The 19,975-nt window shown below is 37.4% G+C and overlaps 1 protein-coding gene and 1 non-coding gene across 2 annotated transcripts in view; both read right to left on the bottom strand.

Annotated features, from left to right (window-relative positions):
- The window catches only part of HOOK1 (hook microtubule tethering protein 1), a 70,868-nt gene that overhangs the window by 29,237 nt on the left and 21,656 nt on the right, over nt 1–19,975 (bottom strand). Inside the window, exons 7-10 of the mRNA XM_042951879.1 lie at nt 10,600–10,667; nt 8,900–8,962; nt 6,955–7,038; nt 1,355–1,521 (exon numbers count right to left, since the gene is read on the bottom strand). Of these exons, the coding sequence (XP_042807813.1) occupies nt 1,355–1,521; nt 6,955–7,038; nt 8,900–8,962; nt 10,600–10,667 (382 nt within the window). The remainder of the gene's footprint in view (nt 1–1,354; nt 1,522–6,954; nt 7,039–8,899; nt 8,963–10,599; nt 10,668–19,975) is intronic.
- LOC122229080 lies at nt 8,076–8,197 on the bottom strand. Its single transcript, XR_006206939.1, has one exon. It is a non-coding gene; the product is annotated as a U6atac minor spliceosomal RNA (small nuclear RNA).

Here is a 19,975-nt window from a genome sequence, read left to right as displayed (position 1 = left end):
GTGCAGGAAAGTAAGAACGTGCTCAAAGGATAGCGACAGGTTGGAAAGGACACAGGGGCCAATTGAAAGGATTCCCAGTGGTCGAATCTGGGATAATTCCAGCATCAAATAACTGATGACAGTAATGGATGTGTAGTCCATTGAGTAAGAATAATACTAAATGCAGTGCGTGATCCTGGATTGGATTCTGAAACGGGAAAAAAAATAGCTCTACAGGACAATGAAACAACTACTGGAATTTGAATACAATCTGTGGATTAGATGGTAATATGTATCAATGGCAAATTCCCTAATTTTAATCACTACACTGTGGTTTATAAGAAGGTATTCTTGTTTTAGGAAATGTATGCCAAAGTATACAGGGATAAAAGTGCACGTCTCCAGTGTAACTCTCAAGTGGTTCAGGAAAAAATATATGCATCTGTAAGAATATGTAGAGAGACCGCTAAAACAAATGGAAAACACTGCCAAACCACTGCAGAATCTGAGCAAAAGATATAAAGGAGTTTTTTGTGCTATTCTTGCAACTGTTACTGTGTTTGTTTGAAATTATATTTTAAAAAAGTAACAAAAAATACATACAGTACAATTAGAGTGCCTCTTCTCAAGGCCTTATATAGTCCAAGGCCAGGCTACTAGCACACAAGAGACAGCGTTTATTAAAGGTAAGATGTGGGGCGCCTGGGTGGCTTAGTAGGTTGAGCGACCAACTTCGGCTTGAGGTCACGATCTCACGGTTTGTGAGTTCAAGCCCCGTGTCAGGCTCTGTGCTGACAGCTCGGAGCCTGGAGCCTGCTTCAGATTCTGTGTCTCCCTCCCTCTCTGCCCCTCCCCCACTCATGCTCTCTGTCCAGAAATAAATAAACATTAAAAAACATTTAAAAAAATAAATAAAAAATAAAGATGTACACCACCTTTTTTTTCAAAGAAAAAATACAAAAATTTAAATAGAAAGCACCTCTTTAGGTTAAGATTTCCATTTTTTCCATTTATTATCAGGTTCCCTCTCCTATGTAAGAAACACCCCATTCCCCCCAGATCTCAGCAGTCATTCCCTTAAACTCCTATTGGACTTGCCTATGGCCTTTATTTGGCCCTAATCACAAGTTATTTTGAATTGTTTTCTTTTTATACACATATCCCACTTGCCTAACTAGATTGCAAGCCCATGAAGGCAGGAACTATTTACACCATTTGATATTTTCAGAGCTTCTATTTTCAGTGTTCTAAGCATACTATAAAGTTATAGCATGCTATAGCACACTATAAAATGCTTAATAATTCATCACTGATAGGACTTCTTAACTGCTGGTTTAACAGAAATCCATGGAATGGTTTTTACTAAAAATGCTACCTGAAGTTTTCTTCCTGTAATTGTTCTAGTTGTAACTGTGCATGAAAATACTTTTTTGCAACCATTGTATTTGGATCATCAAAAGATCCATCCAACTGGTCAAGTTTTTCATTCATCATCTCATTCTCAGAAACTAATGAGTTCTTTTCATCTTGAAGTGCAGTCACCTAAAAAACAAATACACAAATATAAGCATCCATAGCAAAAAAAACTTAAGAGTCCAGAGCCCCACACTGCTATGTGACCAAGCCATTAAATTAGCTTGGTCAATCAGACAACATAATTTCTAAGGATCCTTCCAAAGCTGGAATTTGGGGTCTAGGATGTTTGAGTCAAACAAAAGAAATCAAAGTAATTTGATTACTACAGAGAAAACCGAGTTAAAACATACAAGGAGAATATCTTCAAAATGTTATGCTTGCCCTAGTTTCGGTAAGAAAATTTTTCTAAGTCTTTAAAGTCTGATGTACTGATAAGCTTTGAAAAATTAATTTGTTCCTCTTTTAGTTATAAATTTACTATTAGGATGCTGTTACCTAATAAGCTAAAATACACACACATGCACAAAGTTATTTTAGGTTCACAGCAGAAAATTATCAGTTACATATCATGTCTTCAGAGACAAGGACATTATTTGGTTAATGAATCAGTAACAAAAAGCTGAACTAAATTCATTTGCACATTGAGACTGTTTGCTTATAATTTAAAATGGCTAAAAATTTAGAATCACATCGATATCAGTACCTGATACATTTTCACTTTACTTACATATTAATGCAACAAACATGATTTGCTTCAGTTCTTTTTCTTTTCCATTTAAAAACATCTTTTAAAACCTTTTAAAAAGGCTGTAACCTGGTCATATGTAAGACCAGAAGTTTACATATGATTATATTAAGCTTCCTTTGAAAAAAAGTTGACCTATTATGATTTTCAACATATTACTACATAGGTTTGCGATTGTTTTTTCAATAGATGTAATTAATTCAACCCAGTTATGGGAAGGAGGCTGTATACCGACACAGTGAGCTACTAATAGGAAATTAAAAGCAAGTGAGTGCCTTCAACACCGTATAGGCAAGTTACAAATACTTGCCTTTGACCAACACAACGACCAACACAATGACCAATGGGCAATGACCAACACAAAGGCTCAGAAAAGTCTTCCCAGGAAGACTACGGGAGAAAGCAATTTTTCTCCCTAAATTCAATGCATGCATCTATCCTTGCCATGCAAGCAGTTTAGTGACTATTACCTGTCATGTACAACCCTAAATGACTGAGATATGAGAAAGGAGGAGAGTTTGTACCCTTAGCATCCTTATAGTAAAAATGTAAATAATTACACAACAGGAAATGTTCAAAGTGCTTTGGTGGAAACATACCATAGGGTAGGAGATGGGACACAAAGAAAAGAAAATCTCATTCTAGCTGGAGGGAAGAGGGTGTCACAAAAAGATCCACAAAAGAGAAACAATGCCCTCAGTCTTCCAACCTGTGTAAGAACCACGTAAATAAGGTAGGTAAGGGCAAATTCAGTTTTCAACACCTGGTGTGTAACCAACCTGGGTCCTATCCATGTTTCACAGTGTGGCTCCAGAGCTACCTTCAGCCACAGACGTGAAGGAGAAGGTAGTAAACATGCAAATTCCTTGCACACCCTCCCTCCCATCTATGACACAGAATGTCCAGTGGTGGTTCTACACATCTCCTTTAACAAGTTCCATAGGTTCATTATGTACCTGCCTTTATCCTTCTCTGTTTTTATTTTTCTTCTCTATTTCTTTGTTTCTCTCTCCTTTGTTCCTGTGTCAAATTATTTAAAAATGAGACAGAAAAATTCAAAAAGCTAAAAAAAAAAAAAAAACCACGCCATTTTCTTACATTACCCAGATTTAATGTAACACTTGTGTCCTATTTGCTTATTTAAACAAATATATGGGTTGCCTGGATGGCTCAGTTGGTTAAACATCCAACTCATGATCTCAGTTGAGGTCTTGATCTCAGGGTCATGAGTTCAAGCCCCACATTGGGCTCTGCACTGGGCACGAAGCCCACTTAAAAAAATAAATAAATAAAAATGTCATCCCATTAAAGTTTGAAAATCACTGCCTCAGATATAAACGTATCTTGTACAATGGTGGACAGGAGCATGTCTTCTCTAACGTACCCCAGGCAAGAACGGGTGACCATTGCTATGGCATTATTACCGCAGCAAGTGAAGGACTGCATCCGACTGCTGCCAGGGGTCACGAATGGTGGCTGGAAGGGCAGAATAAGAGCTACTGGCAAACGTCATAACTTGCCTGAAGGTCCCATAATATCCTGATTGGAATGGAGTTCCTCAAAACTTCACATCCAAATATCACGTGGAGTTCTTCTTTCTTTTTTTTTTAAGTACACATAATCAGACCTGCTTCCTGATTTACTGAATCAGAATTTATGACCATAATTTGCACAGAACCAACACAGTTCTGTATTTGAAAGGATTCAAGCTTCACCAGATCCTTCCCCACAGAATCTCCACTCTTGCATTCTTTATTTCGATTAAAACATGTTTGCTAGCTAGACTCCGTCAACAAGCAGTTTTTTCAAGAACAGCTCGTGAGTCTGCATCTGAGCTCTTCATCTGGCCACGATGCGGCTTCCCTAAGCACTCGGTAGATACTGCTCTTCCAAATTCTGGTACTGAAGTTGTAGGGAAGACTGATGGTCTGGTCTTTGTGGGTGATTTGCCTCTTCTACCTGAACAACCAAGGACTCGTTCTTCTCCTATTCATGAAGTTCAATGGCTTACCTAGGATAAAGCCTAGTGTTTCCCATTATTCGGTGATTAGTTTCTGTGCATCTGCAATTTTCTTTTAAACCTCACTTTGTTGTCTTCACGCCCCATCTATTTTACTGATGTGTTCTGAGGAAGCTGTTCCACAACGTGAAGCAAACATTATTTTTCTAAGCTTGGCTGAAGTCTTTTACGTGCACTTTAGTCTGCACTGTTTGCACGGATGTCACGCTTCTATTCTTTCCATCTAACTCGTGCTTTGTTGGCAGTCAGGATACACCAGATGTTCCAGTATGGACTGAAGACTCCTTGACACGTCTCCACTCTACTGAAGATCCAGTGTGCCTTCCTCTCTCATTATGGCTCCCTCCACACCACTCTACAGCCTTGGGAATGGTCAGGGAAGGAGGGGGCAAGCTGAGGCAAGGCGCAGTCTTTACGACACCTGGGCTACACTCTCACTTCTGAGGTTTAAATACCTTCCACCAGAGTGCTGAGCAGTGTCTCCCATTCCCAGGGAGGAAATCCTTTGGACATCAGCCCTCTCCCCAGTCAGTGTGTAGCTCTACAGACTGCTTCTATCAGGAGTCAGGCCCGTAGTGTCTTAGCTGCTCCTCCCCAGTCCAGTGAAAGAAAACAAAAGAATCGAAGGGTGACTCTCCTGACTGTGTAGACCGCAGGGAGAAGTATCGAGATTCCCGTGGATCCCCCTGCGTGGGTCAGGGATGAGGAAAGGAGAACAGATACTCGCTATGCAGCACTTCTGTCAACGTCACATGCCTGCTTCTTTCCTTGACTGTCGGTTTTTTGACTTCACAAGTTATGTCCTTTTTCTTGTTTACCTGTCCTTGGTGCATTTCTATGCAGCTTATTTTTCTTTTTTTGCTACATTTGGTCAGGTATTAAAACAATCCCCTCTGCCCCAATTCAAAAACAACTCTCAAGTAACATATGATTAAAAGTAAAGATTTCTCAAAAACAAATTCCCTTATGGGGCGCCTGGGTGTTTCAGTCGGTTGAGCGTCCGACTTCAGCTCAGGTCATGATCTCACAGTCTGCGGGTTCGAGCCCCACATAGCGCTCTGTGCTGACAGCTCAGAGCCTGGAGCCTGCTTCGGATTCTACACCCCCCTCTCTCTCTGCCCCTCCCCTGCTCGTGTTCTGTCTCTGTCTCTCTCAAAGATGAATAAACATTAAAAAAAATGAAAAAAAATGTGCCTTATAAAATTGGGATATATGTCATGTGAACCTATGTGGATTCTATGTTGTTAATTAATTACTTTTTGTTCTATTATATAATCATTCATTTCCTGTGTGCAGATAATCTGAGGGTTGATTCTGTTTTAATACTGGAATCAAAAACTTGAGTTGTCTGTACTTTACTGCTAAAATCAGGTGATCACATGCTCTTCACTATGTATAACAAACACATCTTCTAACATAGAATTTTGTGTTCTTTATCAAATAAGAATTTCTAGAAAATGTACAGAGATCCTACATAAGACTGCTAAGGCCTGAATGATTCAATCCTCTGTTCTTTATATCAGGTATTCTGGCAGGTGAATAAGATCCTATTTGGCAATAACACATCTCAGATGCTTTGTATATGTGTATGCATTTGTTGTAACATGTGACATAACTGTGGCCAAGAAACATGAAAGAAGAACATATAGAAAGCCCCCTAATTTTGAGGTACTGGCTTTGTTCAAATATAAACATTAACTTTGTTCAAACACAAAGGGACTGATTTTTTAAAGAATGACGTTAAAAGACCAGAACTGCAGTGCTGTCACTGTACTAAGTAGTTGAGTCACCGTGACCTAGTCACTTCTCTTTTCCTTATGTGCAAGCCTTTATGGATTAGAAATATTACGCAGCCCTGTCAGTCTAGATCTTTATCTCATCAAGCCAGGATGATGCTCTCACAACCCTTGTTCCTTGTCTTCTTACTTTTCAGAGAGTAAATTATTTATGTAACTCATTATTTGAACAAAAACGTGCAATTTACATTTAGCACATTATGCAAGTACACTTACCCTTTTGCATAATTTTTTAAGACTTACTGCATAACTTGTGCATTTGCACTTTTCAGATAACAATAACAACAATACGCGCAAATACACATAGTGCTTATGTGCGTCAGGTACTACTCTAAGTGCTTAATGCATAGTAACTCATTTAATCCTCATAAAAACACTCTGGGAGAAACACACTATTATCACAACACTTCTCAAGAGAGAAAACTGAACTATAAAGAAATTAAGTAATTTGTTTGAGAGGATACGACCATCTGAATATAGGTGGGCTAGTGTGACCATCTACCCTATTAAACGTTAACTATTGTCTCTCATGCCGTTTATTTTGCTAACATGTACATACATGTGAATATAAGAATTATATACACATGGATTCAGATACATGTACATGTTAGCAAAACAACCTTGGTACCTGCATTTAATGGGGAAGGGGAGAAAAGCACTTCTAAATACTTCCATAAATGACCTCATTTAAATATTCGCTCTATGCAGTAGATACTTGAATTTCTCCTTTTTACAAAAGAAACTAAGGGCTCATCTAAATACTTGAAATTCCACAATTAAAATGATTTTCTCAAAGAAATAATCACCAATTTTCAACTCAAAGAGAAAAGTAACTAGGAAGTTCATGCTTGAATGTTCAAGCCTATAACAAACACGTTAAAATTTCCCTCCCTGGAATGGAACCCCTCCTCTGAGCCACTGTGCCAATGAATTATTTACAATAAAACCTCCGTAAACTTAAAGAGGAAGTTTCCCTCGGATGGGTTTCTCTTCTGCACCTGCATATCCAGTTCTTGGCACCTTTGCCTCAGTTCTTCCTTTTCCGCTAGTGCTTCTTGAAGTTCTTCCAAGGCCCTTTTAAGCTGAAACAGAAAACGTTCTGATTCTTAGAAAGATGTGTTCTGACACAAGTTCAAAAATATGTGTATGGACACAAAGACACGGACATTCAAATTTATCAACAAATCTACTCTCTTTAAGTCTCCATTTGAACCTTTCTAGGGTTACTATGCAAATTAGACAGCATAGGAAAAGCAGTCGGCACAGGGTCTCTGGGATGTAGTGGATAGTCAATAAATAAGCAACTAGTAGTCAGAGTGAGGAGGAAGATTTTAAGAGGGTGACCAGACGCAAATGGACAGTTGTGTGAAAAAGGTGTTTGGTCACAGGAGAAGGTGCTGATTAGTATAAAACAATGAGGAAGACCTAACTGCAGATGGAAATCATGCATCTATAGTGACCTCAATTCAAATAAATGGCTGTGCTTTTCTCTAACAGAGCTCAGCTGCATGGATGCTGCAGTAAAGACGGGCACTCATTATTGTTTTAGTCTGAGTTTCCCCGATGATCAGGGATGTTGAGCACCCTTTCATGTGTCTGTTGGCCATCTGCACGTCCTCTTTGGAAAAATACCTATTCATGTCTTCTACCTATTTTTAAACTGGATTATTTGTTTTTTGGGTGCTAAGTTTTATAAGCTAATTACAGAGAACACACTGATGGTTATCAGTGGGGAGGTGGGTGGGGGGATGGGGGAAACAGGTGGTGGGGATTAAGGAGAGCACTTGTGGTGAGCACCGAGTGTGGCATGGAATTGAATCACTAAATTGTACACCCGAAACCAATGTTACACTGTATGTCAACGAACTGGAATTTAAACAAAAACATTAGAAAATTTTATCTATTAACAAATAAGTCTCAGTTTGTTGTTTCTGTGTGAATATTTACACCGTCTCATTAATATTTAAAGCAAAGGTCCCACAGAAATAAAATTTTAGGTAAATCTTCATAAAAAAAAATTTGTTTTCTGGTTCAATGTGCATTTTTAAAAAAAAAAAACCTGAAGTATCACTAACATAGAATGTCATATTAGTGACATACATCATACAGTGATTCAACAACAAAACGATAGTTAGATGCCCTGAAGGGGGTGACAAGGCCTTAGCTGTGTGCTGGCAGGCCAGAGGGCCTCTTCCAGCCTTGTGACACGGTGCGCTAACCTTTTCCCCTTTCACGCATCACTCCTTATGAAATGTTCAAACAGCAGAATACTAGAGGATGTTGTTTAATTTCATTACACAAAACTTAGAAAAAACACAGTGTTTAAATTCAAATAGAAATTTCTTAGGAAAATTTTAGTTTGGAATACTTGGTGAGATGCCTGGTGACACTCATGAAAAACAGGTGTTCCAAAGTAGAGCAGGAAAAGCGCTAGATGCAACGGCCTGTCCCTGTGCCCCTCTCCACAGCCCAGGAGAGTGCCCTCCCCCGTGTGAACCAGAATGCAAGAGAACCTAGAACTGGAGAAAGGGGACTTGAGCGCAGGGTCATGGAGCTGTTTCTTCACAATCAGGAGAGAGGACAGCAACATGACAAAAATTATCATATTAGATAAATGACAACTTAGCAGAATTTTTTCAACTCTCTGCTACTTAACTGTGCAATCATCTAGCATGAGCCACATATATATCAGAAGTTTTGGAAGAAAAGTGCAATGTCACTCATCTCTGAACATGATCATAAAAACTTTTGGAAACCAACACTACTTGCATTCATGAAGGAAATCATAATAATATTCAATTGAGATATTATAGGATAAACAAGCTACATTTCATGGAGGAGAATATTCTTGCATATGTTTGCCTATGTAAGCCTTATGATAGTAATCGGCTAAGGAACTGCATGTCTGTTTTCAATACTCTCCCCACATACTAAGATACTTACCTGTTGCTCTAATTCTCCAACAGCATCATTTGTGGGACAGCTCACTATTTCTTTACTCATCAACTAGGAAATTAAAGTAGCAATGTTAAGTACAATAAAGAGACTAAGTTATGAAGTAAAAATAAGTTTACTTAAAAGGGCAGTAAAATGCTTTATATTTAGTTTTCCTTGATGATCCTTAGAATATTATTTAAATAACAACTTTATTAGAGACTTAAGCTAAATAACACAACATTTCAACTATTACATCAGTGGGGACATCAGGAGTAAAGTGTACTTGAAATGCACAGATAAATTTAAAATACTTGTATACTGAAAAATTGTAATCTAAGTTCTAAAAGATGAACTACTGAATAACACTGAACACATCAAATAATAAAAAAAAAGATTGTCCCATAAAATTAACACTTTTAAAATATAGCCTTTAAATGAGTGATATAGCAAAATTCCTAATTTGAGAAGTCATTTTAAAAGTAGGAGTTACAATTATATGGAAAAAAAAATCTTATAAAAGTAACCTTTTTGTATATGAAACACAGACATATGTACTGTGATGCTTTAATTTTTTTTTTTCGTTTTTATTTTAATATTTATTCAATTTGTGAGAGAGAGAGAGAGAGAGAGAGAGAGATAGCAGGGGAGAGGCAGAGAGAGAGGGACACACAGAATCCAAAGCAGGCTCCAGGCTCTGAGCTGTCAATACGGAGCCCAATGCAGGTCTCGAACCCACAAACCGTGAGATCACATTAGCCGAAGTTAGATGCTTAACTGACTGAGCCTCCCAGGCGCCCCTGTACTATGATGCTTTAAATTCAAGTCAACAATGCAAACTCAGAGCATACACTGCTAACCTCCTGTGAGATGCCTCCTTCCAAATCATGCCCCTGTCAAACTGCTTGTACTCACTAATTCCTCATTCTACCTCCCCTTGGACATCCTCTACACTGCACTTCAGTCTGATGTTAAGAATCAACATGTACCACATGAATTCTGAACCATTCTGGTTCAACCTACACATCTAGATTCACTTGAACCCAGGCTACCTAACTCCCAAACCTATCACCATATTTGCTCACAGTTTCTCCATTCAGAAAATGAATGTAAGATATATTTACACACATGCTTTAAAATTTCAAGAAAGACTACTCTAATTGACAGAAAAAAAAAGAAAAAATAAAGATTCTTATCTGGTCAGAGGTTGTTTATCCTGCTTAGGTGAAGTTATTTAAGGGAATCTGACAGGGGCACCTGGGTGGCTCAGTCATTAAGTGTCTGACTTTGGCTCAGGTCATGATCTCATGGTCTGTGAGTTGGAGCCCTACCTCAGGCCCTGTGCTGACAGCTGGGGGCCTGGAGCCTGCTTTGGATTCTGTGTCTCTGTCTCTCTCTGCCCCTCCCCTGCTGTGCTCCGTCTCTCTCTTTCTCAAAGATAAATAAACGTTAAAAAAAAAAAAAAACGGGAACCTGACAATATTAACTTATCTTTTAAAATACAGAAGTACTAAAATTGGGCTTGAAGTCTTTTTAAGATATTTTGGAGAAAGAAAAGAAAGGAAGGCACACTAATTTAAGGTAAATAAACCTGATGCAAAGGGCAAGTTTATACAAGTAGAAAAATATACATCCATAAGATTTATGTGATAATTTTTGTGTCATTAGGTTTAGGATTTTCATACATATGTGAAATGATAAAAACTTACCTCTTGAATAGCAGTCATGACCACATGTTGAACAGACTCTTCCAATGTCATTATATTTTGAATATGTTCTGTGATTTAAAAAAAAAAGATAGATATGATAAAAAGAATCTACTCTTTTCTATGTTACTTTAGCCATTCAATTAATAGTATAAAAGGTCATTTACCACACATATTCTTTATGCAAGTATATTTTTCCACAAGAAATAAGTCCACCAAAATTATATAAGCAGAATTAAAATGTCCAAATTTTAAATGTTTTATTTTTCCTAAAGAAGAAAACCTCTACTTTTCTTATAAGAAGAAAAAGAAGAAATTATGATTAATCTTAAAACAATTATGACAATTTCTTCCCTCTTCTTAGGTGTTCAGTATTATGGGATGAATTCATACATATTAAATGAATGTTAAATCTTCAGCCCAGAGAATTAAATCTTACCACCTATGTAGTTCATTTCAGGAAGGCTTTCAAAGAAGGGACTTATATAGCCTCCTATAAACACATACTCAATATTCATCAAGTCTCATCTCAAGGAGATCCTTATGCCTTGCCACAAACACACATGCAATAAGTTAAGTCTGTCCCAATATGAAATGAAGAACCATAAGAAAAGGTGTTTCATATATTTACATAATCAACTTTGATGGCATGTTCTCCAGCTAAAACAATTTCCATATAATTCCAAATTTCCAAAAAAACATTATTTTCAAATATTTTTATTGCTTAAATGATTGTCCTGGAACACTCCTGAAAGTTCTCTAAATCTTTCTTTTATTTGTGAAGTCAAGAACTGGACAAAGATTCTGACAGATTCTGGTATGCACCTGACCACTAGGTGGGGAGTGGGAGGGGGAGGGGAAGAGTTAAGTAGAGAAAGCACAGGCAATGCAAGGATTTCCTTTAACTGGATTTTCTGGGTAACGGAGAGTTTCAAGTCTGCTGAAACCTTCAAAAAAATTATCTTTTCCCACCAAGATAAATGTGGTACTATTAACCAAACAAGTTCATTCTTTCAAGACTGAGACTATTGCAATACCTTGGAATCATTTTGAAATCAATTCTCATTGCAAAGTATAAAGGTATGGAAGCTGTTTTACATCTTGGGTGTATTTTAGGTTTCAATTAAATTACTGCAAGTTTTTTTTTTCATTTATTTGCTCACTCCTAAAATCTGAGAGCCCACATATCTCCAAAATTAAATCCAATTAGGTAACACTGATGTGTTTAACAAGACAGTGAAACTATTTCTTTATATTTACCACTTGCTAAACTTTTATTTATGTATGCCGAAATTGAATTTCCTTTCAAAATTCTGGGGACAAAAATTCTATTAATGCTTGGAACTAAATTATGAAAGTAATATTAAAATTCATGGAAGGTAACAAAATCATAACAAGGGAAAATTACACCTGAAAATGTCAATTATAACTTAGAATAGGAAGAACTGATTAATTCACAAGAAAAGAGATGAAATGAGATAAAACAGATATTAAATAGTGCAGACAAAATACAGTGAAAGCCAAAGTTACTTTTTTGAAAAAGACTATTAAAACTGACAAATGTGGAAAAGATGGCAGAGTAAGAGGATGCTAAACTTGACCCAGAGACACACCAAGGCAACAGCTACATCTAAGCAAAACTAACTCTGAAAATGACCTAAAGACTAGGGAAACAGACCTTCCTTAGCTAGTCTCAGAGAGAAGGCCACATATAAAGGGTGGGGGTGGGGGGGGGGGCAAAGACATGGTTGGGAACCAAATCCCCAGTGGGACCAACCACAAACAGGATAGGCAATACAAGGATGGAGAAGCGAGATCAGACCCCACACTGGGCAACCCTGTGTCTGATGAGTCCCTATAATATCTGACTTAACACTGGGAGCTTTAAAAATCAGCAACGCCAAGAGAGTTTCCTACTGAAGGCAATAGGAAACAGAGTCCCACCCTCCCCCACCCCCCTAAAGAGCCAGCACACTAAATAACTCAGCCCTAGACACAGCACAGAGGCGGCAGTTTGAAAAGCACCTGGGGTATACATGAAGGAAATTCAGTGACTAATCTCAGAGTATATGCGTGAAGGGCAGGATCTGCAGATTCCTCCCAGGGAAAAATGCTGGCTAGTGCCACTTTTCTTCCCTCCCCCACTAAGGAGATGCTTCTGGGAGCCAGTTCTAACACTCTCCTTCTAGCTCGCTAATGCCACAAGCTCTGCCCCAGTGCTACCCTGCAGACATGCCCCACCCAACCTGCCTGCTTTGGCAGGCAACCCTGCAAATTAGCTCCAGCTCTGCCACACCTGACAGGTAGCACTGGCCAGGCCTGTCCCACTCCATAGTTCTCCAACCCTGAGTTGGTGAGTAAATAATCCCAAACATGAGCACAGCTGCAATTCCTGCAGCTAGGCCTCTTAGTTGGCTGCACAGGGAGTAAGCCCTGCTCTTCAGTGAGACTTACAGCTGTGGTATAGAGGCTAACTGCAGGTGGCGAGGCTGACCACTAGCCCCACCCACCAACTGGCCCATGGCAGCCTCAGTCTGGCCTCTCAATAGCACTGGGAGCAAATCCTGCCCAGTGCATCCACAGCAGGTAAAGCAGGTGACTGCAGCTAGCTGGGATGAAGGTTATGATGGCCCAGCCACAAGTGTAGGGCACAGGCAGCCCATGTAGGGGATACTCCTGGAGCACCTAGTTCTGATGACCAGGAGGGACTGTGCTGTAAGACACTTTTCCATACCAGGCCACTATCTTCAAGACCAGAAGAAGTAGCTGACCTACCTAATATACACAGAAATAAACACAGAGAGTTAGACAAAATCAGGAGACAGAAGTATATACCCCAAATGAAAGAACAAGACAAAATCATGGTTAAAGAGCTAAATGAAACAGAGGTAAGCAACATGCCTGATAAAGAATTCAAACTAACAATCAAAGACACTCCCTGGACTTGAGAAAAGAGTGCATGAACTCTGTGAAAACTTCATGAGATGGAAAATATAAAAAAAAGAACCAGTCAGGGCTGAAAAATTCAATAACTGAAATGAAAAATGCACTAGAGGGAATCAACAGCAGATCTCATGATGCAAAAGAACAAATCAGCGATCTGGAAGACAGAGTGATAGAAAGCACCCAAGCTGAACAGCAAAAAGAAAAAAAGTAAGAAAAAAAAAAGAAGAACAGGTTAAGGGAACTCTACAACATTACCACAAATAACATTCATATTATTAGGGGGTCCCACAAGGAGAAGATAGAAGGGAGGCAGAAAATTATTTGAAGAAATAACAGCTGGAAACTTTCCTAATTTGGGGAAACAAATATCCAGGTCCAGACAGCACACAGAGCGTCCAACAGGAAGAATACAAGGAGGATTACACCAAGATAAATATAATTAAAATGAAATAACGATAGAGAATTTTAAAAGCAGCGAGAGAAAATAAAAATGTTATATATAAGGGCAATTCCATAAGGCTATCAGTTGAATTTTCAGCAGAAACTTTGTAGACCAGAAGGAAGTAGCATGATATATTCAAAGAGCTGAATGGAAAAAACCTTACAAACAAGAATACGCTACACAACAAAGTTATCACTGAGAAGTGAAGGAAAGATAAACGGTCTCTGAGACAAACAAAAGTTAAACAAGTTCATCCATCATTAACTCAGCCTAACAAGAAATTTTAAAAGGAATTCTTTAAGTGGGAAACAAAAGATATAACCAGATGTAAGAATATTATGAAGGGAAAATGTTTCACAGGTAAAAGCAAATGTATTTTAAGGGCAGTAGATTAATTACTTATAAAGCCAGTATGGAGATGAAACACAAAAGCAGTAAAATCATTTATATCTACAAAAATTAGCCAAAGGATACAAAAAAAATAAAAGGATGTAAACTATGACATTATATATGTAATGTGAAGAACGAAGTAAATATTTAGTGCTTTCAAAATGTGTTCAAACTTAAGTGACTTAATATAAATATCAACATAATATAAATTGTCAAACACACAGGATATTATACATCAACCCAGTGGCAACCACAAGTCAAAAACCTATAACAGATACACAAAACATAGAGAGAAAGGAATCCAAGCATAACTCTAAAGAAAGCCATCAAACCACAAGAGAGCAAGAGAGGAAGAAAGGAACAAAGAACTATAAAAAAAAAAATCAGAAAACTATTAACAAAAGGGTAATAAGTATATTCTTATCAATAATTATTTTAAATGTCAATGGACTAAATGCTCTAATCAAAAGACATAGAGTGACATAACGGATAAGAAAACAAGACCCAGGGTGCCTGGGTGGCTCAGTCGGTTAAGCATCCGACTTCAGCTTAGGTCAAGATCTCACAGTCTGTGAGTTCGAGCCCCACGTTGAGCTTTGTGCTGACAGCTCAGAGCCTGGAGCCTGCTTCAGATTCTGTGACTCCTTTTCTCTCTGCCCCTCTGCTTCTCACGCTCTGTCTCTGTCTCTGTCTCTCTCTCTCTAAAAAATAAATAAACATTTTAAAAAAATAAAAAAAAATTAAAAAAAAGAAAACAAGACCCATCTGGGGCGCCTGGGTGGCTCAGTTTGTTGGACATCCAACTTCAGCTTGGGTCATGATCTCACGGTTCAAGTCCCACATCGGGTTCTGTGCTGACAGCTTGGAGCCTGGCGCCTGCTTCAGATTCTGTGTCTCCCTCTCTCTCTGCCCCATTCACGCTCTTTCTGTCTCAAAAATAAATAAACATTAAAAAAAAGAAAAAACTAATCTATATGCTAAATCTATATGAGCCTACAAGACACTTCAGATCTACAGACACAAATAGACTGAAAGTGAAGAGATGGAAAACAATATTCCATGAAAATGGAATAAGGGGGGAAAAAAAGCCAGGATAGCAATACTTATATCAGATAAAATAGACTTTAAAACAAAGACTGCGGCAAAGGGACAAAGAAGGGCATTGCATAATAATAAAGGGATCATTCCAACAATAGGATATAACAATTGTAAATATCTATGTACCCAATAAAGAGACACCTAAATACATAAAGCAAATATTAACAGTCATAAAGGGAGAAACTGACAGAAATACAATAGTAGAGGACTTAGCATCTCACTTATATCATTGGATAGACCATTCAGACAGAAAATCTGAAACAGTGACAGGAAACAGGAAACAGTGACTTTGAATGACACATTTAATCAGATGGACTGAACAGATATATACAAAACATCCCATCCCAAAACAGCATAATACACATTCTTTTCAAGTGTGCATGAAACATTCTTCAGGAAAGATCACATGTTGATACAAAACAGAGCTCAATAAATTTAAGAAGACGGAAATAATAATAAGCATCATTTCCAACTACAATGGTATGAAATTAGAAATCAAATTAAAAACAAAAACTGGAAAAAACCCCACACATACAAGAAGGCTAAACAACATGGTACTAAACAACCAATGGGTTACAAAGAAATCAGAGGAAATACATGGAGACAAATGGAAATGAAAACACAAGAGTCCAAAATCTTTGGGATGCAGCAAAAGCTGTTTTAAGAGGGAAGTTTATAGCAAACCAGACTATCTCAAGAAACAAGAAAAATCCCAAACAACCTAATCTTACATCTAATGAAACCAGAAAAGGAAGAACAAGGCTTAAAGTTAATAGAAGAAAGGAAATAATAACGATTAGATAATAGTAAAATTAAGGAAAGAGACTAAAAAACAATAGAAATGAAATGAAACCAAGAACTGGTTATTTGAAAAGATGAAATTGATAAACCTTTAACCAGTCTCATCAAGAGTCAAAAAAAAAAAAAGTCAAATAAATAAAATCAAAAATGAAAGAGAAGAAATAGTAACTGATGCCACAGAAATACAAAGAATTACAACAGAATATTTTGAAAAATTGTATACCAACAAATTACACAACCTAGAAGAAATGGGTAAATTCCTAGAAACATGATTTTCCAAAATGGAATCAGGAATAAAAAGAAAATTTAAACAGACTTATTACTAGTAATGAAACTGAATCAGTAATTTAAAAAAAAAACAAAAACAAAAACAAAAAAAAAACTCCCAATAAACAAATGTCCAGGACCAGCTGGCTTCACAGTAAATTCTACCAAACATTTAAAGAAGAGTTAATACCTATTCTTCTCAAACTACTCCAAAAAATAGAAGAGGAAGGAAAACTTCCAAATTGATCCCATGAGGCCAACACTACCCTGATACCAAAAGCAGATCAAGACTCCACTAAAAAAGATAACTACAGGCCAATAACTCTGACAAACACAGATGCCAAAATCCTCAACAAAATATTAGCAAAACACATTCAATAACACTTTAAGGATCATTCACCACAATTAAGTGAGATTTATTCCAGGAAGGCCAGTGTGGTTCAATATTCACAAATCAATGTGATACATCACATCAACAACAGGACTAATAACAACCATGTGATCACATCAAAAGATGCATAAAAGCATATGACAAAGTACAATATCCATTTATGATAAAAACCCTCAATGAAGTAGTTTTGGAGGGAACATATCTCAACATAATAAAGGTCATATAAAAAAATCTCACAGGTAACATCATACTCAATGATGAAACACTGAAAACTTTTGCTCTAAGATCAGTATCAAGGTAAGGCTGTCCACTCTCACCACTTTTATTCAGCACAGTACTACTGGAAGTCCTAGCTGCGACAACCGCAGAAAAGTAAGGAAGTAAAAGGCACCCAAACTGGTAAGGAGGAAGTTAAATCATCACTATTTGCAGATGACAAGCTACTGTGTATAGAGAACACTAAAGACCCCACCAAAAATCTACTACAATTAATAAATGAGGTGAAGATGGAGGATACAAAATCAATATAAAGAAATCTGGTGTGTTTCTACATACTAACAATGAAGTGGCAGAAACATACTAAGAAAACAATCCCATTTACAACTATGCCAAAATAAAATACCTAGGAATAAATTTAACCAATAAAGTGAAAGACCAGTACTCTGAAATCTGAAAGAAATTGAAGATGACACAAATGGAAAGATGTACCATGCTCATCGACTGAAAGAATTAATATTGTTAAATGTCCATACTACCCAAACATCTACAGGTTCATTGCAATCCCTATCGAAATGCCAAAAGCATTTTTCAAAGAACTAGAATAAATAATCTTAAAACCTGTATGGAACCACAAAAAAACTTGAATAGCCAAAGCAATCTTGAGAAAGAACAACAAAGCTGGAGGTATCACAATCCCAGGTTTCGAGATATACTACAAAGCTGTGGTAATTGGAATGGTCTGGTACTGGCACAAGAGAAACATAGATTAATGCAATAGGATACAGAGCCCAGAAATACACCCACACCTACCCGGTCAATTAATCAATAACAAAGAAGTCAAGAATATACAATGGAGGGGTGCCTGGGAGGCTCAGTTGGTTAAGCATCTGACTTCAGATCAGATCATGATCCTGTGGTTTGTGGGTTTGAGCCCCGCATCAGGCTCTGTGCTGACAGCTCAGAGCCAGAAGCCTGCTTTGGATCCTGTGTCTTCCTCTCTGCCCCTCACGCTCTCTCTCCCTCCCTTTCTCTCTCTCTCTCTCCCTCTCTCTTTTTCGCTCTCAAAAATGAATAAAAATTAAGAAAAAAAAGAATATACAATAGAAGAAAGACAGTCTCTTCAATAAATGGTGCTGGGAAACCTGTGAGACCTAAGCCGTAAAACTCCTAACAGAAAACATAGGCAGTAATTTCCTGAACATCAGCCTTAGCAACATATTTATAGATATGTCTCCTGAGGTAAGACAGTCCACTGAATAGAAGATAACTGTAAATTATCTATCTAATAAGGGGTTAATATACAAAATACATGATGAACTTCTACAGCTCAACACCAAAAATACAAACAATCTGATTTAAGAATGAGAGGACCCCAACATTTTTCCAGGGAATAAATACAAATGACCAACAGGTACATGAAAAGATGCTCAACATCACTAACAATCAGGGAAATGCAAATCAAAACCACAATAAGATATCACCTCATACCAGTCAGAATGGCTATAATAAAAAACACAAGAAATAACAAGTGTTGGCGAGGATGTGGAGGAAAAGGAACCCTCATGTGCTGTTGGTAGGAATATATAATGGTACAACTACTGTGGAAGACAGTATGGAGGTTCCTCAAAAACATAGATAACAGAACTACTATACAACCCAGTAATTCCAACACAAGGTATTTAACCAAAGAAAATGTAAACACTAATTTGAAAAGATACATGCACCCCTATGTTGATTGCAGCATTATTTACAATAGCCAAGATATGGAAGCAACCCAAATATCTGTCAATAGATGAATGAATGAAGAAGAAGTCTACATACACAGGACAGAATATTACTCAGCCACAGCCAAAGAATGAGACCTGGCGTTCTCAACAAATGGATGGGCCTAAAAAGTATGATGGTAAGTGAAAGGAGTCAGTCAGATAAAGACAAATACCATATGATTTCGCTTATATGGTTGTTAGAGAAGGGGTGAGCGGGAGAATGGGTGAAACAGATACAGGGAATTAAGAGGTGCAAACTTAAAGTTATAAAATAAATTAGTCACAGTAATGAAAGTACAGCCTAGGGAATATAGTAAATAACATCGTAATAACATTGGAGACAGATGGTGACTACACTAATCATGGTGAGCACTGAGTAATGTACAGAAGTGTCAAATCAATATGCTGTACACCAGAAACTAATATAAAATTGAATGTCAATTACACTTCAATAAAAAAAACTGACAAATGTGCTAAAATTAAGCAAACAGATGTTATAAATAACCAGTAGCTGAAAGAGAAACAAAGCATTAATCAAATAAAAAATAAAAAGGATCACAATAACAGAAAATTGCTAGATTTATAAATTAATTGCTATTTGTCAATTTGTAATTAAAATTTATGAAAGTGTTAATAACTTTTGATGACCAAATTCTCCTTATTTGTGTGAAAAACCCCAATACATAGATCTTTGACACTATCTCTGAAAAATAAAAGCCTGCGGAGAAATACTCACTTGCCCTAGAAAAAAATAGCTAGTTGATGATAGAGATGAACTAATACCAAGATTTTCTGATACCCAGTCGCTGTCCTTTTTTATTGAGAAGCAATTAATTTCTGGGGCGCTTGGGTGGTTAAGTCGGTTGAGCATCCGACTTCAGTTCAGGTCATGAGTTTGAGATCCATATCAGGCTCTGTGCTGACAGTACAGAGCCCACTGGGGATTCTCTCCCCCTCTTTCTCTGTCCCTTCCCCGCTCATGCTCTCTCCAGCCCTCTCAGAATAAATAAACTTAAAAAAACAAAGCAATTAATTTCATATATTTTATCTTTCTCCTTC

Source organism: Panthera leo, chromosome C1, assembly GCF_018350215.1.
Source record: "Panthera leo isolate Ple1 chromosome C1, P.leo_Ple1_pat1.1, whole genome shotgun sequence".
In the NCBI taxonomy this organism is placed as follows: domain Eukaryota; kingdom Metazoa; phylum Chordata; class Mammalia; order Carnivora; family Felidae; genus Panthera; species Panthera leo.
This window is presented reverse-complemented; position numbering and strand designations above follow the sequence as displayed.